General features: G+C 32.7%; 4 protein-coding genes across 6 annotated transcripts in view; 3 read left to right on the top strand and 1 right to left on the bottom strand.

Annotated features, from left to right (window-relative positions):
• Positions 1 to 592: 592 nt before the first annotated feature.
• LOC106659832 (probable ATP-dependent RNA helicase pitchoune) lies at positions 593 to 3387 on the top strand. Its single transcript, XM_014382547.2, has 9 exons — positions 593 to 792; positions 868 to 927; positions 1000 to 1371; positions 1462 to 1779; positions 1857 to 2158; positions 2240 to 2392; positions 2464 to 2634; positions 2706 to 2883; positions 3018 to 3387. Exons 1-9 carry the CDS (start codon positions 705 to 707, stop codon positions 3164 to 3166), a joined length of 1791 nt encoding a protein of 596 aa, XP_014238033.2. The 5' UTR covers positions 593 to 704; the 3' UTR covers positions 3167 to 3387.
• A 286-nt stretch (positions 3388 to 3673) lies between these two features.
• LOC106659827 (probable ATP-dependent RNA helicase pitchoune) lies at positions 3674 to 6669 on the top strand. Its single transcript, XM_014382541.2, has 10 exons — positions 3674 to 3890; positions 3964 to 4020; positions 4170 to 4334; positions 4569 to 4829; positions 4913 to 5230; positions 5307 to 5608; positions 5694 to 5846; positions 5925 to 6095; positions 6196 to 6373; positions 6509 to 6669. Exons 1-10 carry the CDS (start codon positions 3797 to 3799, stop codon positions 6565 to 6567), a joined length of 1758 nt encoding a protein of 585 aa, XP_014238027.1. The 5' UTR covers positions 3674 to 3796; the 3' UTR covers positions 6568 to 6669.
• A 462-nt stretch (positions 6670 to 7131) lies between these two features.
• LOC106659825 (stress-associated endoplasmic reticulum protein 2) lies at positions 7132 to 8947 on the top strand. Its single transcript, XM_014382538.2, has 3 exons — positions 7132 to 7364; positions 7758 to 7830; positions 8128 to 8947. Exons 1-3 carry the CDS (start codon positions 7281 to 7283, stop codon positions 8163 to 8165), a joined length of 195 nt encoding a protein of 64 aa, XP_014238024.1. The 5' UTR covers positions 7132 to 7280; the 3' UTR covers positions 8166 to 8947.
• A 2611-nt stretch (positions 8948 to 11558) lies between these two features.
• LOC106659879 (protein held out wings) overlaps positions 11559 to 22615 on the bottom strand; it is a 50434-nt gene continuing 39377 nt past the window's right edge. The window contains exons 6-8 of one of the 3 annotated variants that reach the window (XM_023463085.1): positions 22224 to 22547; positions 16174 to 16347; positions 12289 to 12375 (exon numbers count right to left, since the gene is read on the bottom strand). In XM_023463085.1, coding sequence (XP_023318853.1) covers positions 16262 to 16347; positions 22224 to 22547 — 410 coding nt within the window. In that variant the 3' untranslated portion in view covers positions 12289 to 12375; positions 16174 to 16261. Of the gene's footprint in view, positions 12376 to 16173; positions 16348 to 21098; positions 22548 to 22615 lie in introns of those variants that run through there. The other 2 variants (XM_014382615.2, XM_014382617.2) reach the window with 2 other exon arrangements.

Here is a 22615-nt window from a genome sequence, read left to right on the forward strand (position 1 = left end):
GAATAAAATTGAATGTTTTGTCGAAACTTCAGCTTCGAGTCGAAGTTCCGAGGGTTTAAATGGTTCTAAATTTTTTATATAGAGAACAAGAAATAAAACTAGGAATTATGGGAAATAGCCGTAAAGGCATTAAAAAAAACCCAATTTATTGAAATGAAGGTGTGAAGAGCTTTTTACTAGGGATAAGGGAGGAGATAGAAAAAGAAGAGAGCGGAAGCGAAAATCGGAGCGGGCCGACAATAAACAAATGATCCTTATAGCAACGCGAGAACTCAACAAAGACTCTCTCTTTCTCTCTCCTTCTTGTGTGTACATTAATGGATAATTATTGATTGCTCAAACATTGAATACATAGGGGTCACTAAAAAATAGAAAAGTATGACATGTTCGAAATTGCCAGCAATCTAAGATTTTTTAAAAATTTTTTACTTCAATTTTTAAATTCGATTTCCAAATAACTGTGTAATATTAATTTTTATATATTCAAACTACCCGCCTTTTCTTAGGATCTGCCTGCGACAATATGGCCATTACAACGCTGCATTTGGACTCTGAAGTATACACTCTCGTGGCCAATAGTGAGTAGCTCCGGTACGCATTGGCACGAGTAAACACGTGTTTATGAGACAGATCGCTAAATTTTTTAGTGTCAACTTACTTTGATTTTTACCCTGCTTGTTTATTAGTTATCAAAACAACTCAAAATGTCTGTTCCCAATAGGGCTTTGAAGCGAAAAATGAAAAAGAAAGAGAAGAAAATGAAATTAGTCAAAGACAGTGAAAAAGTTAATGGTGAGAATTGATTAAAAATAGAGTTTTTTGATTGTTGATTACACTCAAACTTATTCAACTGTCATTATTTTCTAGATGTCAACAATGAAAAAAGTGAAAAAGAAGAAATTGAAGAAATGGATGAGCCAGTTGCTAGTAAGTTGATAGATTGTATTTTGATTACTTTATAATATGTCATTGAAAAACTCATGTGATTTTTATACTTAGAGAAAAGTGAAATAGCGCTTGAGGTTACCAAAGATGAGTTGCATATCGAAGGAAATGCAAGTGAAAAAATTGAGGAAGAAAAAAAATGCAATGATCAGTCCATCTCAAGAGTACCTGATTCAGCTGTTGATTTAAATACTACACAAGATACCTCTTTTTCTTCATTGAAAGATAAAGTTTGTGAAAATACTTTGAAGGCAATCGAAGATATGGGTTTTACGCAGATGACTGAGATTCAAGCAAAAGCGATCCCTCCTTTATTAGAGGGACACGACCTTGTTGGTGCTGCAAAAACAGGTTCAGGAAAAACTTTAGCTTTTCTTATTCCAGTGATAGAATTGATTTACAAACATAAATTTGTACCATCCAAAGGTGAGATTATCAACTGAAAAGTAAATTTATTATTTTCAAATATTTATGTGAACAAAATACCCAATTCTATTTTCTTCCCTTAACTCATAGGAACTGGGTGTATAATTATTTCCCCGACTCGTGAGTTATCGATGCAGACTTTTGGCATTCTCAGAGACTTGATGAAATACCATAATCATACGTATAGTCTTATAATGGGTGGTTCAAATCGAAAAGCTGAACTCGAAAAACTGAAGCAGGGTGCAAATATAATTGTGACTACGCCAGGTCGCTTACTTGATCATTTGAAAAATAGTTCTAAAGATTTCACATTTTCAAACCTCCAGTGCCTTGTTCTTGATGAAGCTGATAGAATTTTAGATATTGGCTTCGAAGAAGATGTAAAGCAGATTATTAGACTTCTTCCTAGTAAGTCTTATTTATGCAATATTTATTAAATTAATTCAACAAATAAACTTTAATCAAATATTGACTTTCTATTTTAGAGGAGAGACAAACAATGCTTTTTAGTGCCACAAAAACTGAAAAAACTGAGGCATTAACTGCTCTTGCGTTAAAAAAAGAATTAGTTTATGTTGGTGTAGATGATGACAAAGATAAAGCTACAGTTGAAGGATTGACTCAAGGATACATTACAATGGATAGTGAAAAAAGACTTCTCATGTTGTTTACATTCTTAAGAAAAAACCGTAATAAGAAAATTATGGTCTTTTTCAGTTCTTGCAAGTCTGTAAAATTTCATAATGAACTTTTTAATTTTATCAAACTACCTGTTATGAGTATTCACGTAAGAAATTCATCAAATTTATAAAAAAAAATTTATGCCGATCTTTCAGTTATTTCTTCATTACTTATATGCTTTTTACAGGGAAAACAACAACAATCCAAAAGGTCAGCCACATTTTATAGCTTTTGTAGTGCAAAGTCTGGAACCTTGTTATGTACAGATGTTGCAGCCAGAGGTTTAGATATTCCTAATGTTGATTGGATTGTTCAATATGATCCGCCAAATGATACAAAAGTGTGTATGCATGAAAAAATAATGATGAAAACTATTTCAAATATTGAATATATGAAAATTTTATTTTTAAGGAATATATTCATAGAGTCGGTCGTACCGCTCGTGGAGAAGGTAGTTGTGGAAATGCCCTATTGATTTTGCGACCAGAAGAGCTAGGATTTTTGAAGTATTTAGAGGAAGCCAAAGTTCCTGTTATTGAGTTTGAAGTTGAAAGCAACGAAATTAAGGACATTCAACTTCAGGTAGGCATTTCAAAAGTCTTGAAAAAAAATATATTGTACATAGTAAATTTTAATTTCAAATAAAATTTCAGCTAGAGGAATTGATTTCCACAAAATATTTTCTGCAATCTTCTGCTAAAGAAGCTTATGCTGCTTATGTGCGAGCTTATGACTCCCATAATCTAAAAGATGTGTTCAATGTAGATACTTTGAATTTAGCCAAAGTAGCCAAATCGTTCGGATTTGAAGCACCACCAAATGTTGATTTTCGTATCCTTTTTAAAACATAAATTTATCAAAAAATACAATTTATAAACTTTACATTTCAGAATTGCCATGTAAAAAGTCATAAAAATTTTAATTTTTTTTATAAAATATTTTTCTTGACCTTTATATTAAAATAGGATTAGTTAGAAAAAATATTGATAACTTCTGCCGTCCTCGAGGGAGTCGAAAATCCAATGAGTATGATCCAAAGGCAGCCCAAAGAGATCGTCGAACAAAAGTATATCGAAAATTTAAAAGCAACCAAGACCGAAGATTTTCACGATAAGTTTCGTTTGTGCAAATACAGCATTCAAAATGAATTTTACGAATTATGTTTCAGAATTTTCTAATTCAATTTTAGAAACTCTACAGCACCTCGTGATTTATGTACATATGTTATGGTGACAAATAAATTGTTTAGTTTATTAAAAATATCATGTAATGATACTTTTGAACTGTTGAAATTTTGTACAATTTTAATTTGTAAATAAATTTTTTTATGCTAAATGCCTTCACCGCAAACTTATTTTTTCTTCCTTAAAATAAAAATATGTTCTTTGAACATTTGGCATTTAAACTTCAAGCAATGGTTTTAAAAAAAGTTATTTTATAAACTTGATTATATACTCTAACAATTACCAATTAGTATTTATGACTTTAATGCTCGACTGTTTAAATAAGCCGCTCTTTAAATTAAATTGGTAAAAAAATGCATGTATAGCGACGTCACAATTACACTTGTAGTACCCCCACTCGAGATCTCGCCAGCTGCTTCCAAGTTCCAAATTTCCAACGCATTGCTTGAGAAGCACGTGTGGACAGTGTGGTAGACGCATCTTTTGACTTGAATCGTCAAATTTGATTTTTGTTTTGTGTTAAACCGAATTGTTTACTTTGTCGAATTTCAACACCAAAAATGTCTGTCCCTGATAAATCTTTAAAAAGAAAAATGAAAAAGAAAGAGAAAAAAACAAAGTTAGTTGCAGTGAGTGAAAGCAAAGAAGTTAAAGGTGAGAACATATTAAAAAAGTGTGGTTATTGTTTTCCTTTTCATATATTCATTAAAATATTATGGGTTTACAGATATTGATAGAAAAAGTGAGCCATTGGAACTTGAAGAAAAAAATGAACCAGTTGCAAGTAGGTTGATCTTATGTTATGATGTTTTACTATTGTTTCATACAGTTTCATAGCTATGAGTACAAATATAATATAGTCAATTAAATGATTATTATGATCATAAAATTATATTATGTATTGCAATAAACTTATCTAATATTAATATTTAGAAAAAAGAAAAATAACAAAAGATGACAAAAAATCCGAAGCCAGTCGAGAAAAGGAACCGACTACCAATGAAAAAAATGATATCAACGGAGTTGAGAAAATTAAAGACAATCAAGGGAAAAAATCGCCCAGTAATGAGAAAAAAGACGAGAAAACAAATGCACAATGTAAGTAGTTTATTTTGTTATACAATTTTTTATGTAAAAAAACTTCTTTCTCTCGCTCGCTCTCACGTGTCGGTACCTGTTCATACGTATTGCTACTTGCACTCGATAGTCATAGATCGTAGACACTACTTTTTATTAATTTACTTAAATATAACTATGCGTTGATGGGTATGTTATTTTATATTTTAATCTAATTATAATTAATTAAAATAAATGTTTATTTCCTTATGACAGTACCTGGATCATCTCTTGGGTTGCAAATCGCGCAAGATAAATCATTTTCTTCGTTGAAGGATAAAGTTTCTTGGAATACTTTAAAAGCAATTGAGGAAAAGGGTTTTACTCAAATGACTGAAATTCAAGCAAAAGCGATCCCTCCTTTACTAGAGGGACATGATCTTGTTGGTGCTGCCAAAACAGGATCTGGAAAAACTCTGGCTTTTCTAATTCCGGCTATAGAATTAATAAAAAAATTGGATTTTAATCCAAAGTATGGTTAGTATTATCAAAAACAACAACAATTTTATTATTTTTCATAATTATAATTACTATAATAATTAATTTTTATCTTGTTTTAGGTACTGGATGTATAGTTATTTCACCAACACGTGAACTAGCAATGCAAATTTTTGATGTTCTGGATGATTTGATGAAAAAATATCATTATATTACCTACGGCCTTTTGATGGGTGGAGCAAATCGCAGTACTGAAGCTTCACAACTAAAAAAGGGCATAAATATTGTTATTGCAACACCAGGGCGATTACTTGATCATTTACAGAACACTGCGAGTTTCACATTCAAAAATCTTAAATGCTTGGTAATTGATGAAGCTGATAGGATATTAGCTGATGGCTTTGAAGAAGACTTGAAACAAATCATTAAACTTCTTCCCAGTGAGTAGTAGGATATATTTAATTGTCCACTTCAATTGGAACTTATATTTAAATTTATTAAAAAATTGTATTTCAGAAAAGCGACAGACAATGCTCTTTAGTGCCACACAAACTGAAAAAACTAAGGCTTTGACTGCTCTTGCAATGAAAGAAGAGCTAATTTATGTTGGTGTGGATGACGATAAAGATAAAGCCACCAATGAAGGCTTACAACAGGGTCACGTTGTGTGTCCCAGTGAAAGAAGATTTCTTATGTTGTTTGCATTCTTGAGAAAAAATCGTAACAAGAAAGTAATGGTCTTTTTCAGTTCTTGTATGAGTGTGCAATTTCATGAGCTACTTTTAACGTCTATTGATCTTCCAGTTCTATCCATACATGTAAGAAATTGATTTTAAATATTCATTATGTTGCTTAAATTTATTTCGAATTGCTTCTTGATCTTATATGTCATACTTTTTACAGGGAAAACAAAAACAAAGTAAAAGATCAACGACATTTTACCAATTTTGCAAAGCCAAAACTGGTATTTTATTATGTACAGATGTTGCAGCCAGAGGTCTAGATATTCCAAATGTAGATTGGATTGTTCAATACGATCCCTCGGATGATGTAAAAGTATGTATTACGAGAACATGTAATCTGGAAAATTTTTTTCTGCATTTATAATGCAACGAAATAATTTTTTTTTTTAAGGAATATATCCATAGAGTTGGTAGGACCGCTCGTGGAGAAGGTTCCACTGGTCACGCGTTATTAATTCTTCGACCTGAAGAATTGGGATTCCTAAGATATCTGAAGCAGGCCAAAGTTCCAGTAAATGAATATGAGTTTTCATGGGACAAAATCGCAAATATTCAAAGTCAAGTAAGCCTTATTTTTCAGTTTTTAAAAATGAATGATGATAAAAAAGAGTAAATTAAATTGTACCGATAACTTTGACTAATTTCGATTATTATTATTATAGCTGGAGATGTTGATTTCGAAAAATTATGCCCTAAATTGCGCGGCTAAAGCTGCTTTCAAATCTTACGTCCGAGCTTACGACTCACATAGCCTCAAGCATGTATTTAATATCGAAACTTTGGACTTGGCTAAAGTGGCTAAATCGTTCGGATTTGCAGAGCCACCGATGACCGATTTAAGTATCCTTTTTAAAAAAAAATGAAAAAAATCTAATTTTATAAATTTCAGGGAATTAATTAATTCGTGTATATACATATATATTCTTTTGATAAAATAACATATCGTGTTTTTCCTTAATCACAATGTTAACGCAGAATTGGAATTGAAAAAGAGTAAACAGCGTCGCCGTAATGAACGACTACAAAGGCTTTAAAGGCAGGAATAAATCGTGGTAATTTTACACCCGAAAGACTTCCATGTAAATTTGTAAATATCGTTAACTCCAGTTGGTAATAAAAGTATTGTGAATCGCAAACTGATCTCAGGCCCATTCTTTTCCCAACCCAACCCTTTATTTCACTATTTATTTAATTATTTATTTATTTAATTTTTTCATACGAGTCGCGAAATTAATCATTTCGGAGCAACGAACAGCGGACTCGTCCGTCGTATTACGCGTAAATAGTATAGGGTATACCGTTGCTCTAATTGCCATGTAGCCAACGCCGTTTTGACGTATTACAACGACGATCGCAAACAACAATTGAATTTTTCCCCCCGTCGGCGCGCAAAAGAGAGCGACAAGTGTGAGTCTGCCACGACGTCGACACATACGCACGCACACGCGAAATTCCTCCTCTCCGTCTCGCTCTCGCGAATCGCGGATTCGGCATTCACCTTCACATTACCACATACTAACGTATACACACATATATTTATATGTACACACACATACTTCACATATACACACACGAGCGCACACATCGCCGAGTCGCCAACTCTCTCTCTTTCTCTCTCACGTACATACGTTATATATATAATACGCGAGCCGCATCCACGACACTCCAGTGTGCAATATATCTGCCGTATAGTGTAGTTCCCTTTTTTTGTATCAACGCTCTTACAAGTCGAATAAGTCGAGGAAAAATGGCACCCAAACAGAGAATGCGCATCGCCAACGAGAAAGCCACGAAATTCATCACCCAGCGCGGCAACGTGCCCAAATCCACCGTGAGTAAAACAACCCCTTAATTTTTTTTCGCGAGCATATTGAGCGCGGCACGCCGTGTGCCTATCGTCAATAATAAACACGCGTACGGAACGTTGCGGTACGTCATTGTTTGGAGCCAATTCGTCCAGCTGCTTGGGCCGAAATTATCGCTCGAACGACTGGCCCTTTGGGACAGTTCTCTTCGCTAACAATTTTCAGTCGATGCTGGTCGGCTAATTTATTATTCGCGCGTACGTGGCTTTCCGAGGTTAGGCTGCTTTCATTAACAGCTGGATCGATTTCGATTGACAATTTGTTGATGGACTAATAGCTTTGATTGTAATTCGCGCGAAAAAAGCAAATTTATGACGATAAAGTAGAGTTAACGATGGCTTTGATTTCTTTTATCGCAGAAACAACAAGAGGAGTCTGCGCCCGTTGGACCATGGCTCTTGGCGTTGTTCATCTTCGTCGTATGTGGCTCAGGTAAGATCCGTGTAATGTGTTGCACATTTTTTTCATATTAAATTTTGAATCAATGACAGAGAAGTAGCTCTTGATGCTTGAAAAAACTAACGTTTACTCAGTCAAACATCTGGTATACAAAAATGACACAATTACGGTACCATATGTAATTGAATTCATTCTTGTGTCAAATGCATATGTTAACAGAAAAATATCTTTATGCATGATTTGATAGATTGATTATAACTTACTTTTCCTATTTATTAGCAAACTATGAATGACGCAACGTATTCTAAAATATTGTGAATTATTTTACAGCTGTTTTCCAAATTATCCAAAGCATCAGGATGGCATAATTTTCCAATTTTTTCCACCTTGACTCTCAGCTAAATCTTTCATCATGGTAATGTCTATAATGTTTTCCACCTGCGAGGTTTTTATTCATATACTCAATCATAATGACTACAATCTGTAATGAAGAAAATAAGACTACTCAAGAGGAAGGGTGATAGTGGCCTTTTTATACCTCCATTGCATTATTGATTTTCTAAATTAAAAGATTTATCTAGTGTATTACTTTTGTCGATGTTATGAGGACTTTCAGAAAAACTAGTATTGGAAATGAATTTTTGTACACTGAACCATTGTAGAACATCTCTGTTCAATTAGACAAGTTCTTTTAGAATATTTTATAGCATGAGATTGTATACTAGTTAAATTAAGAATGCATGCCTAATGTTATATTTTTTATTGTACAAAATCTGATACAGATGAGGCTTAATTATGTTTTAAAGTTGAAAATCTGTTTTATATTTACTTTCTTCAAGATCTTTTTCTGTGTTTTGTTGTATAGATTTTGAATTGTAAATATGTATTATCAACCTATTCATGTCATGTTTGATAATGAAAGCATTCCAATGAAAGGCCAATAATTAATGATTGACATTAGCATAAAAAAGTATATATATTATATAAATAAAGAAAATGTTGTCAATGAACTTTTAGTTTGACTTGTAAAAACCAATATAGAACTTTTTATAAGAATATAAGGTACAATTTTGAATACTGAGTAATCAACAAGACGAGTGCAAAATTGTCGAATATTTTATGCAATAAATAATTGGTATTATAACGAGCATTTAACAGTTTCATTTATTATGTTACCTTTTACTGAATCATTAACAGAGTTATTGACGTCGTTTGTTTGACGCAAGTGTTGTTAAACGTCATAAATCATAAATGTACTCTATATTACTCCCGGAAAAATAAATTTTCCGTCGGTATTGTCTACACATTGACAAATTGTGCGCGTTTTGTTAAAAGTGCAAGAAAGCATTAACATAACTTGCTGGTACGAAATTTTTCATATGGGAGTATATTTATTAACCTTTTTCTAATTAGGCATAAAACATTATATTTATATAGTTGATGATTAAGAAAATTTCAAATATGTATAATCTATGAAAAATAACACACAAAATACGTTAATTGCCTTAATTTATTTTATTAATTCTATAATATTATATCATTTATATAATCAGATCTAGAATTTTTTAATTTATTTTGACATCTTTAAAAACTAATAAATTTAAAGAATTAATAATAATAATATTTTGCATCGCTGCCCATTTTGATATAATAAAATCATTTTTATATTAAATATTGATAAATATATATTTGTATTGTCATATGTGCGTTCACTTAACTGTATATCAACTTGAAAATAAAATATGAACAATAAATTTGTTTTTCTTATACAGTTAGATCGGGAAGACTACATTATTTCAACATTTGGATTTTTTTCTCAAATCTACGAATTACTGGAAGAGATCTGGCTATTAAACCGCTTTTTGTTGGCGAAACTCTCTTACGAAAGCACATCGTAGCTAGAAGCCTCGTTTAAAAGAAAAACAACTAATAATGATTTTGTTGCGCCATTACAATTCCTCGATCGTTTACACAGATTCATACATATTTCAGTAAACAAATAAATAACCATGATTGACATTTTTTTTCGTTCTAATTCTTATGAATAGCTAATTGCGTTCATTATTTTATTTTTACAATGATTCAAAAAATATTTTCCATCTACGCATTTTCCACAATGTGAATTTTGATTTTGATCGTTTTGAACTTCAATAATTTATTATTTTTCTCTAATTCATTCATTCATGCACACATACATTGCTATAACAACTATTAATATTCAAGTTTAATTGATCATAAGTTGATTTACTTATCAATAACAACAAAAAACATCGAAAATTCATATCTTTCTTTCAAAATGTTATAATAATTGTAAAAACATCAAAATTATAAGGCAACTGTATTTTGTCGACTAATCATTGCTGTCAAATTTTTTGTGCAATCAGGTACACGTTAAAAAGCTACCGATTGCCCTACATCAACATTTCAACTATTATATCTAAGTGTAATATAATTTTTTACTGAAAAGTGAAATAATCTCCTTGAAAATTCATGAATGAGAGAGAATGATATGAGAAAAATCATCGTTATATGTACGAAAGAAAATACAATAATGCTCGGATGAATGATCAATGAAAATTAAAAATGAAATTGTTACATTTACAATAAAAAATGGATATACACACAATGGGAGATATCAAATAATCATAAATATTAATAAATATATATTTATATTATTCATCATCCGCGCGTAGTATTTATTTCGGGACGGGTCATAGAAATTTTCGTACGGATGGCTCTAATTAACCGTCTTAAAAATTTCTTGCTCCATCGTTCATGTACACATACATCTTATGGCAGGCCAGAAATTTATACAAATAAAGAATGAAAAAAATAAAATTTCATAATAACTTATGTATACATACAATATATATATTTTTTGTTTTTGTTCACATATACGATTCTATATTTATGCATATATACGATCTTTTTCTTGCATATATGTATAAATATACATGTATATTGTATATTGCCTGGATTCTTGCGTGCGCATAAATTCATGTGTTATACACAATTTTACATATGCCGAATTACCCCTTCATTCTACGATACAATAATTGCTTATAAATAAGGTTGCACTTTTAAAATAATTTACTCACATTTACAAAATTTAATAAAAGATTAAGTAAATCGAACAATCTCTTAAGGCTGTTTTACAGACCCAATAATAATTTGAAGCCTACGTCTCGATTGTCGAAACAACATTGATAAATATATGCTCTTTTTTTATAAATATTCATACTTTCAGTATCTTCACGTTTCGCGAGTGATATAATATATAAATATATTTTGAACAAATTTGTATTTTCTTTTCTTAAAAAATAAATTCGTTAATACGTATTTAACAGAATTTATAATTCGCGATTTACAGTTGTTCATTTTTTTATATGTATAAATAATATATAATATATATGTAAATATATTTAAGGCACAGATCATTGTCTTTGAATAATTGCTCAAACTCTTCGCTTACAACCTATTACTCTAACGACTATAGACTATTAAAAATTGATTGCCTTGTCAATTTCGCGTTACAAAAATATGTTTACAGTAATTGATTTTATTATATACGCTGATGTTTTTCGACGCAGAAACGAACTTTTCTCGCGCGAGTGCCTGAATTTCGTGTATTTTTTTCCCATACAGCAGCAACGGTAGCGGGTCATCGTCGCCGGGTAAACTCTCATAATCTGGATCATCTGACAATTTTCCATTGACGGCCACAGCATAAGTACAGTGAGATTCTTAGTCTTCTGGATTAATTTTCGTAGGTCCAAGTGTCGTATTGCGTCACGCCTTCTCGGAGCCGTTTTTCCGTAAAACAATACAATCATCGCTTTCTTTCGAGGACTCGAAATAATTTTCCAAGATTGTTTTTTTCTTTTTTTACACATGTCAAAATATAAAATTTTTCGAAAGATAAAGGAGTTGGAAGAAACGGGAACACTGACCAAAAAATTGATTATGGAATCTAGTCAATGGCGCGATTATCACGCCATCCAGCCGATCAACGTGGCTCGATCACAAAATTTTTTGCAGTAACGAATTCAAAAATACTTGAAAAATATCGTGGCAAAAAATAACGGGTTCATGAACTATTTCAAATTTCGAAATGCATGATTGTACAAAAAAAAAGTAAAGTTTGTCAGTGTAAGAAAGGATCGAGAAGGAGAAGGTTCGAACAAATAGAAAAAAAAATGAAGAAAGAGAAGCGGCGAAATTAACATCGACGACGGCGACGAGGCGACGACGATTTGAGCAAACGAAACGAGTCTCTTATATACCTCGTTCGTAAACATGATTTTAAAATATTAATAATAACAGAGATGACATAAAAAAGTATTCACCGTTGAGGAGTAACAATAAAAAAAAAAGTCAAAGCTATCGTAAAGAAGTAAAAAGAAAAAAAATGATAGAGAAATTTAGATAATGCCTCGCAATTGAACGCGCGCTGATGTATATGCCTATGATTATAATATATGTTCAGGTAATTTATAGATGCTCTGCGTTTGTCCAATAATCCAGGTGTTAGCACGGGAACGAGTAGTGTGGGTAATCCATTGTTAGCACTCCGCAAGCCTAGAGGCCATGGGCAACCATAGGGTTAACAAGAAAGAAAAAAATAAAACAGTCTGGTTAGTTTATCTCTCGATTTTGGTGAATAATATCTTCATTAATTATTTTTGATTATATAATTGTCAACGGGCGTAAAAAAATCTTTCAAAAGTCACATGATTCTCCATTAGTTAAAAAAAAATGAAAAAAAGTAAGAGTTTGTGTTATGTAGTATCGTCACATTTAGAATAGGAAATAACTTTTGCCATTCAACGTGATGTATAAAGAGAATATCGATAAGTAGTACAAGCGAAATAAGCAAGCGTTAGTGACTTCGTGATATTTAATTTTTTTTTCACATTTCTCTTTTTTTTTTTTTATAAACGAACGACTATTTTACAAGTGGAAGTACTGATCTTTTTACACCCTTTGACTTTATGAAATATGCAAAATTATTTATTCATTCCAGGTAATTAATGTCTAAAGAAATTGTTTACTTAAAATTTCGATGAAAAATTGAAATAATTATATCATGAATATCAACCTGAAATAAATAATCAATTTACATTTTTATCATTATTATAAAATGTAATGTTGCAGTTGTGCAAAGCGATGCTCTAATATTTACTTGTTAAAAGTTACGATTAATAATTTCGTTTACATGTAAACAAAAAAATGTTGTTATAGATACATAGAATTTCAAAGATGATGGTAATTGTTAGTTTCTACAATGAAGTTACGTAATTTTTTTTTTGTATTGCCAAATTGCAAATCATATGTAGAGTGTCACTTTGCACTTGAATATTATTAACTTGTTCGATCGAGAGAAATTATTATTTTATTCCAAAAGTCAGTATAACATTGATTAGTCTATAAAGCCTTTGAATCATCACATACGTAAAACGATATTATTATTGACTCGTGAGAGCTGTTTCTTTTTTACTATTTTTATGTAAAAAAAACGGTAAAATCGTAAATTTAAAAATGAATGATATGGCGAGATACCTGCGCTTTTTGTTAACGATAAAATTGTTGTATAGATTCGTTAACAGCGATCGATCTTAAAAGGGTTTTGCCAATTGGACAAAATAGGATTTTATTTTTCATTCCAATTCGATCAAACTTTTCAGTGTAGATCAATTGAACTTGGCCGACTTTAAAAAAAAAATTAGTTAAAAATTCAAGTTAATAACTTGCGTATACTTTCAAGAATTAAAAATCAACTAGTTCGTCGCCGAAAGTATTTCACGTAAACAGGTGTTTTTACAAAATTAAGTTAAGTTTATTTTTTAGTGCATTAATGTAATCAACAGTACACAAAAGATAGATGAACATAATCGATTGGAAGAAAAAAGAGTTATTACGATCGGCGTAATTATGAGAGATGATCGTAGAAAAAAATTGACGCTTATTATCATCAATTTGGGTGCACACCAGCCACCAAAAACCCTATGATGAACATTATTTTGATTATATAAATGTATAATATATAAAGGTGCCAGTACTTTTGTTACCATAATTTGTTCGTAAGCACGTATTATTTAAAATATTATTTAAGATTAATAAACGATACACATGAGTCTAAGTAAAAATTCGTATAAATATGATAAAATTTAGTTAATTTCATAATTTTTAATAATTTTTAATAATGAGATTATACACTAAAAAAAAAGAATATCCCAGAAAGCGGGTGCGTCTAAAAGGCTCGTCAGATACTAGTAATCGGAAAATAATTGCAACAGCTTTGATTACTAATACAGAAGGTAAAATTATAATCAGGCATGGGTCAGAAGCAAAATCTGTAAGAAGTAATTCGCGGCATTAAATTTCTTTGCTTTCAACGAATAATGAAATATAAGTGCGTGAAGTGTGCGGATACGCTTCAATAAAAAATTATGCATATATTGTGAATAAGATTATGCAAAAGAAAGTAGCAAATAATTATGAAAAATATTTTAGGATAAAATTATTACATGCGCGCGGATATGCATTCGTTCAAACGCGAACAATTAAATTTGATGAGTGAGAGAGAGAAAAAAAATTAAAACTAAACAAAGTTAGTGTCAACTTGGCCGTGTGGAGCATTTGTATGGTTAGTTTACTTATAAAAAGAGAAATAAATAAAATAAAATGAAATGTTGCTGCGCAGTGCGAACTTGTGAAGATAATGAATTTTTTGGTTAAGTTACATTAGTGTGGTCGTTCATCATCGATCCAAGATATCAAATAATTTTTGTTCCACATCGTATTATTATTTTTTCGTTGTTGAAAAGTTAAGATAGTTACGTTATTTTTTAATTGTAAAGGCAAATTTCTAGTTGTAAGAGATATATGCGTTTTCATTTATCAAGTCAGTACTCTATGTTCGGTTAATTGAAGACTACATACTTTTACAGAAGAGCAATAGGAATAGTTAACGTCAATTATGATATGAAATTCAGATAATTCAAGCGTGAATGCTGACTCAACAAATTTTTGGATTAATCGATTAAGGCGTTAATGATCGAAACCCCGGTGAATGCAAAGGACTGGACGGAAAATTATTAAAGAAGTATTATATTAGCAAAACGGAGCACGCTCAAGTACGACGGCAATGATGAGAAAATCGGCAAGAGAATCGATACGCGAGCTCGCGACGCGTTGCCACCCCTGCTTTCTTTTATTTTTTCTTCTATTTCATCGATTTTTTTTTTGTTCTGATGAAATAAGAAGCCGAAACACGTGTTAATTTTTTTTCTGTTTTTGTATAAATATTTATTTGTTCTCTTTTTTCTTTCTGTCACAACGTAATATAACTTTTTCAGTGGCATATATCATTTATTTATATATACAAAATCAAAAGATCGGGCGGGTATGAGTTCGCCCCTTGTAACATACTTCGAGTGTACAATCTAAAATTGTATAATCAGATCTTTGCTTCAGTCGCCGCGAAAATGAAAACGAAAAAAAAAACACATTTTGCGTTCCACAGGCGCAAGTTGCCAATAATAAAAAAACTTTCAGTGTATTCAATTATGTATCATCATAGATCAAATAATTCGAGCGTTAAAAAATGCTTGGTATTCGTATGTATTCAACATGGTTTGAGTGGTGAAACGTTTTCTGGATGTATATAGGCACTTTTTTCGGTGGAAGGAGAGAAAAAATTTTTCGCAACATCAACATTTAATATGTAAAATATGTACGCTAATAACACGTAAGCACCGGAGTGATCACCGATTAACGGCGTTATTCTACCTTTATGTCTCTCTCTATTTTTTTTTTACCTATTCCTTGACCTTACCTTCGCTTCCGGTTTTTTTTTCTCAACATCTTCCAACGAATCGTGCTCGTAAACAAAATACTACGATACAGTGACAAATGAAGAAAAAAAAAGAATAAGATTTGCTTTTTTTTTTTGTATGGAGGGCAAGGTGCGCACCCAATCGATACAGGGGGCATAAAGATATCAACGTAGTCTGCGCACCGAAATTGATTTTTGTTTTCTTTTTTTTTGTTGGCTAGATACGCGATCTTGAGCGCAATATCTATGTACGTATGGTATAATGCTATAATGCACATGAGATAAAAAACATAAATAATATCAAATTACTCTTTTTTTTTTGGGCCGCACGAGGCAACTATTTCGTTAACTTTCGTAACGAAAGAGTCGCTTCGCGGGGTTGTGGTTCTCTGTCACGACTGCATTAAAAATAATAGCTGCAACTTTTACGATTTAAAAATAATAATAATAAAAAATAAAAATGAATAAAATAAAATAAAATAAAAATAAAAATAATAATAAAAAAAAAAAAATCATTGACAAGAATGAGAAAAACTAACCTTCAGCCGTGGGCTCGCATAACGCGCCTTAAAATAAATAATCATTTAAGGGGGCGTCGCTAAGTGGGCCGCACGGTGATTGGCGCATTCACGAGAGTGCGCCCGCCCTCTGATAAGGGTGTTCTCGTAACTGGCCTAAATGCCTGCGCTGCTTCGCAGCAGCACCCGCAACACCTGTTGACGCCCAAGTAAAACATTAACATTCAACATACATGGTTTTTTTTTGCTTAAATTCTAGATAAATATATGTATATCTAATATAAATGTAATAATTATAAATTATGATAAAATTACTGTGCTTACGTACTACGTAATATTAAATTATAGCTAACACTTTATGTCGCCGTATGCGTGTATAAATATTTCGAATATTCATGCGCGCACAAACGCGTATTTAAATATAAATAAATTTTTTCTCCTCTCAAGATGTATTGTAAAGACTGGCTTATGCTCTGTGTGTGTTTTTTATGTTTATGATTATTGAGAGAATCGACGGGAAACGCAATTTTTTGTTTCATGAATTCGTTATGGCTTTTGTCATTTTGGCAACCCATCGATGCCTTCCAAGTCATATACACTCAACATTCAAATACATTTATGGCGCTGAACTATTGCACATTGATTTAAAGCTTCTGTAACATTATTGCACGTTTTATGCATAATCGAATTTTTCTTTTTCTCTCTTTTTTTGTCATGCCCTTGGACACTTTTAAAATTACCTACTTTCTCGTAGCAAAAAAAAATGTCGATATATGGCTCACTTACGACTATACGTACGAATATACTTAACAATTGAATTATAACGAAGATTGATAAAAATTGTAATGCTCTCTTGTAATGCGGTATTGTAAAAACATGAATATGGCTCAGCTATCTATTTTGAAAATTCTTTAACTCATAAATAATTATCCTATCTATGAGCTGGTGTAATAAGTAATTCGAACGCTCGAACCTTAGCACTATTGTGATGTACGTTTGTATTGGTATTTTTTCTGGCTTAAAAATCAGATTCTAAATCCTAAAAAATATAGTAGAGAGAACTAAACGAAAAAAAAAATTAGCGCCCATACTTTTATACAAAGTGGACGCGTCATTAACAATAATAATTCAAACGAACTTAACGAGAGACGAGGCCATGTCCGTGCAAGAACACATCATCTTGTCTACCGAAGATTTTTTTCCTTTTTTTTTTGTACGTCGATTAGATTACAACTCAAAGTCCTTTCTTGACGCACAGAAAATTGTGCGTACAGAGACGACTAATATCTCGTGTGTATATGTAATATATAAATATTTATTATGAGCTAAAGTACAGATCTATCGTGAAATTTCAAATGAACGTATCCGTAAAAAAGATGATTCGTTTGATTTACCGAGTATCATTATGATGAGTATTATAAATAAAAATCGTAAGTATGAATCGTGCACGTGTCCCGATTGACTTTCTTTCAATTTTTTTTTTTTAAACCGATTTTTAAAGCTTTCATTTTCTATTCGTATTTTCTTCTTTTATTAACAAAAATGAGGCAAGTAAACGCTAGAACCAACGTATTAAAAATGATTTTCATTCCTATTTCGTTTGTTTTGTCTTCGCGAAAATGAGATTAACGTGAGCGTTTTTTGGTCCCTAGGCACACTATTTTATATCGCGTAATAAATCATTTCGTTTCTTTTTCTAGTAAACGTATATAACATAGCCACGCGCGTTCTGGCACTTCGTCGGAGTATTTTTCGCTTGTTTTACGAGCGTAACGAGCTCGAAAATCTCGCGTACACACCTAATAATACGCGCGTGCAAGTTTTCATCGCGACTAAACCGCAGTCACACTCGAGTCGAGTAAAGAATATAATATTGTATACAAAACAACAACATTAACAAAACAATAACAATACTTTAATACTTCTGTGTTTCCTTTCTTTCTTTTTTTTTTGTTCGTTGTTGCGCGCGCCGTGACGTAGGCGCGCGCGCGTTAAAGTGCGCGAGATGCTTTTTTAGAATCGTTGTAAATGTAAAAAAATAAAATATATATTTTACGTTTGTAATGCAAAATTCTACGTAAATAGACACCGGATAATTTTGTAAAAAACGTAAATAACGTGTAGAGCACCGTCATCCTTGAGATTCCATAAACGACGCGTTCGAACGCGTACAAAATACAATGTACTATCACAACCAATGCAACTTACGATATTTTTATTAATTATTAATCAGAGCGAGAGAGAAAAAAAAATGATGATTAAGATTAGCTTTGTCGAGCCAAAAATCGAAAGTACACGGTTTTGTATCGATACAAAACAAAAAATTGATTAATAGTGGAATCGTGCAGGATAAACGGACGTTAATATATCGATAATAAATAATAATATAAAAATGGTTAGACTAATTTTTTCTTCGTAACGCGAGAAAATTCAATTAAACTTGGCGAAAATTAAGTCTCGTAAGTTTTAAACAGTTCATTATTCGTATAGGAAAAACAAAACAGGCTGACCGATGAACGTTACATGAAGTTAGTGTTAAATACTCGTCGGTTCATTTTTTTTTAGTCGCGTGATATTACGTATTGTTATTTCGATGTAAATTAACCCAATGTATCAATTTCAGCCCTAGGGATTCGACTTTTTTATTTTAAATTGTCTGGTGATTCTAGTGTAATACTTGCTTTGTTCGCAGCAGTACTGTGTTAATCGTTAATTCGATAGATCGTTAATGACGATTACTCAATAAAATCTAATAAAGTTAACAGTTATATAAATTCAGCAGATTTTTTCGTTTGCCTAAATACTCTAAGTCGAAAAAGAAAACAATAACGACGATAAAACATTAAAATTAAGTAAACGCAAAAAAAAATATGAACGAGCAATATAGATATGGATTATAACGTATAAGGTAAAATAATTTGAATATGTATAAGTCTACAACCTTCACTTCCGACGCGCGATGGAGAAAGAAAATTGTAAAAATATGCGTCACGGATGCATCATTTAAATAGAAAAATAAAAATAACGTTTATATATATATATCTATATACGATGAAACTCCGGTCGCTCGCTAGCAAAAATAAAATTAAAGAAAAAAAAAAGTAAAAAGAAACGACGGCGTTGTTCGAGGCCGCGATCGACATTAAGATTCGAAACGAGACAAAAGTCTCGAAAATGTCTAGGCTAATTAATTATAAAATATTCGATCTAACATTATGCCCACCGTCTCAGATCTTATAGATTTGATTTTATAGATAATCTAAGATACGGCACTTCGTTACGATATCAAATCATCGAGAGACGAAAATTTGAGCTCCTATTTTTCGTCCTAAATATTAATTATAGACGCGTGCGCATATTCGGCGTTTTACGTTTTAAATATTTGACTTTTGTTCGTTTGGCCATGTATACCGCCGGCACTAGTATTTTATATGTATATGCGATGTTTAGATGAGCGCGTGAAATACTGTTGACTCAATGCTCCGGTTATTTCCGTCTTCTAAAGGGGGTACAACACACACACACGCGCGCACACGCACGCATCGAGCGAATTTCTTATTTCGTCAAGAAATTTTCTCGAATAAAAAATATACACGCGACTTACACGCGTAACACCGTGCTGCCCGCTCCTGTCGCAAATTATCGATCGAAAAATAATCGAGTATAAAAAAATAAATTTCATTTGAAGAAAAAAACAACGAAAGCGAGAGACAGAGAGAAAAATGTACGCAGACCAGATCGACGGAGAAAATGTTTACTTCGTTCCCATTTGGCTCTTTCTTCGTGTGTGTATGTGTGACACGTACGACGGGATTTTCGAGTATATCATATATATACGTGTATATGTATCGCGCGAGTGTAAGTAAAAATAGTCGTTCGAAAAAAAAAAGAAAAAAAAATTGACGATGTGCGAGAGCAGCATCGGGTGATTCCGCTGCAACGCGTGTATCCCTTCTTTCCTTGGAGAGAGATACAAAGTCTCTTCTATATACGCGGCTTCTCGTTCGTGTGCGTGTGTTATATATCCCGAAACCGGCATGAGGCGGTGCGCGGGCGCGTTCGCAATTCTAAATTTAAAAGCCCTGGCCTGCGTGCAACTGCGTATGTGTGTATGGCTCGATCTCTCTCTTTCTCTCTCTGGTCGTGTACACACGTTATATATCTAAACGCTTTTAGCTGTCTTTTTGATTTATACGAATTTGGCTTCTTCACTTTTTTCCACTTTTAACTTTTTTGTCGTTTTCTTTTTTTTTTTTTTTTTTTTTTTTTTTTTTTTTTTTTGATATATTGCGTTGATAAAAATATAAATAAGTATGTGTTTATTTGCTTCAAGAGCATTTCACGCGTTAATTTACCAAAAAAAAAATTTTTTTTCAAGAAACCTCGACTCCCCCGACGATCGTTCAGACGGATTGTTTCGACTAGCATATAGTGAACGTACACTCGCGTACAATGCGGTATCTTATATTCAAGAACGGATATAAATATATAATATAAAATCTCTTCTTCAATTTCCACGATGAAATACTGAATCGTTCTCTTTTTTTTCTTCTAAAAGTGTATTGCATTTTTTTTTGTTCGATCTGATATTCTTATACGAGTATCTTTGCTCTTACTATTATAAATATCATTATAATTATTTATTATTTTCGTTCATCTTTTTCCTGCTTTCATCCGATACGAGAATGCCTCGGAGTTTATTGCACTTATACTTAATTGTATATAATATCGTGTGCGCGCGCGCGCAAAAATGACGAACATCAGAGAGCGACTAGTAATTGACTGATTCAGAGCTGTACAACGATTGCGCGCTTTCGAACGACAACGCCCACTAGCTATTTATGATTATTATTACTATTCTGTTTTTTTTTATAAATCCTAAATTTATGGATATTTCCGTTTTTTTCTCTTCGTTTTCTTTATCGTGATCATTATTATAATAACACTTGAACGCGCGGATTTTTTTTTTCGAAAAAAAAATCTCACGCCTCGGTCACTCGCTTTTTAAAAATATTTCTCGAGATAATGATTCATAAAAGTTCTTTCATTTTCATTATTAATAAACTCCGTACGAAAATTAACGTTCTCTCTGCGAGTTACGAACGCTTGGATTGGACGTATTATATACGCGCTTAAAAAAAAAAAAAAAAAGAATCGACACATTACAAATCGATATAGAATTTTTTGTTTGACGAAAATAGTCGTGAAGTGTTATGAGAGTCTCGCTTTTTGTTTCTGTAAAAATCAGTCGTGAGTTTTGTAAAAAAATTGTTTTCTTAAAAAAATAAAATGCAGCGGTTTCCACTCGAATATACATTTATATATTGATTTGCAGTGCCTCCTTTTTTTTCCTCTCGTTTCTAAATCTCTTTCGTCGATGCTTATCTAATATTGCTGTTTTTTTTCAACTATCTATCTAGAAAATTACCGATAGAGAGCCATAAGTATCGTCGTAATTCGTAAATATATAAACTATCTCTCTCTCTGAAGCTTTCGAGAGGTTGATTCGAGAGATCTTCTTCGTCTAAGAAAAACTACTCTTTCTCTCTCTCGTCAAATGCTTCGAAAGAAAATTGCACAACCCTAAAAAAAGTTGACCAACGAATATACATATAATCTTAATACGTATCTCTCCCTAATGCCAATCTTTTAAGAACTATGTAATTACTCTACATATAAACGACGTACGTAAACATCTATATACGTAATTAGTCAACTTCTTTCTTTTTTTTCATTCCGAGAGACGCGTCGGTATGATACCTTAAGACTAAAATTGTCGATCGTGCGTGGGTCGATACGGTTTCCCTAAAACTCTACTACAAAGTAACTTTGTATATAATAATAATAATAATATAACGATCAACGAAGGTGTCGATCATCGAAAGAAGAAGAAGAAGAAAGAAAAAAATCAAATAATGAGTGTGAACTTGTCGCAAGCAGATACAAAAACGCAACGACGACGCGCACGAGCTATGTTGCGCACGTGAGGAGTAACAACACACACACAACACGGGGCGACGGCGATGACGTTCTACTACTTGCTGCTCAGCGTCAGCGAGCGAACAACCCACCAGAGTGATCGGCCGTGGCGTACTCCGTCAGTAGGGTGGGCGTGCTGGTGAGCGCCGCGTAATTGGCGTAGTCGGCGTAGGGCGCGTACAGGATGCCGTGCGGATCGCCGGCGGAGAGGATCGACGCCTGGGCCTGAGCCGAGCCGTTGAGCAGCGAGGCTGCGGTCGTCGGCACGGATATCCTCGGCGACAGGATGAGCGGCGCGCCGAGAGGGGCGTTGGGCTGCCTCATCTGGTTGGCCAGACCCGGGAGAAGGCGCTGCGTCTCGGCGGCTGCGGCGGCCACGCGCCTCCACTCCTCGTCGCAGGCTGCGATGTCGAAAGCTGCGATCGAACGAACGAATCAATTGCTTTTGGACGGTTCTTTCGATATAGCTGAATTATTTTGTCAC

This window comes from Trichogramma pretiosum, unplaced genomic scaffold, assembly GCF_000599845.2.
Source record: "Trichogramma pretiosum strain Unisexual culture from Peru unplaced genomic scaffold, Tpre_2.0 scaffold19, whole genome shotgun sequence".
NCBI classification, from domain to species: Eukaryota; Metazoa; Arthropoda; class Insecta; order Hymenoptera; family Trichogrammatidae; genus Trichogramma; species Trichogramma pretiosum.

What these genes read in the sequence shown, in the direction of transcription:
- LOC106659832 (XM_014382547.2), top strand. Translation starts at nt 705, where the DNA reads ATGTCTGTTCCCAATAGGGCTTTGAAGCGAAAAATGAAAAAGAAAGAG. An exon ending in TAAATTTGTACCATCCAAAG is followed by an intron (nt 1,372 to 1,461) that starts GTGAGATTATCA and finishes CTTAACTCATAG; the next exon opens with GAACTGGGTGTATAATTATT. An exon ending in TTAAGGACATTCAACTTCAG is followed by an intron (nt 2,635 to 2,705) that starts GTAGGCATTTCA and finishes ATAAAATTTCAG; the next exon opens with CTAGAGGAATTGATTTCCAC.
- LOC106659827 (XM_014382541.2), top strand. Translation starts at nt 3,797, where the DNA reads ATGTCTGTCCCTGATAAATCTTTAAAAAGAAAAATGAAAAAGAAAGAG. An exon ending in AATCATTAAACTTCTTCCCA is followed by an intron (nt 5,231 to 5,306) that starts GTGAGTAGTAGG and finishes ATTGTATTTCAG; the next exon opens with AAAAGCGACAGACAATGCTC. An exon ending in TCGCAAATATTCAAAGTCAA is followed by an intron (nt 6,096 to 6,195) that starts GTAAGCCTTATT and finishes TTATTATTATAG; the next exon opens with CTGGAGATGTTGATTTCGAA.
- LOC106659825 (XM_014382538.2), top strand. Translation starts at nt 7,281, where the DNA reads ATGGCACCCAAACAGAGAATGCGCATCGCCAACGAGAAAGCCACGAAA. An exon ending in GCAACGTGCCCAAATCCACC is followed by an intron (nt 7,365 to 7,757) that starts GTGAGTAAAACA and finishes CTTTTATCGCAG; the next exon opens with AAACAACAAGAGGAGTCTGC. An exon ending in CTTCGTCGTATGTGGCTCAG is followed by an intron (nt 7,831 to 8,127) that starts GTAAGATCCGTG and finishes ATTATTTTACAG; the next exon opens with CTGTTTTCCAAATTATCCAA.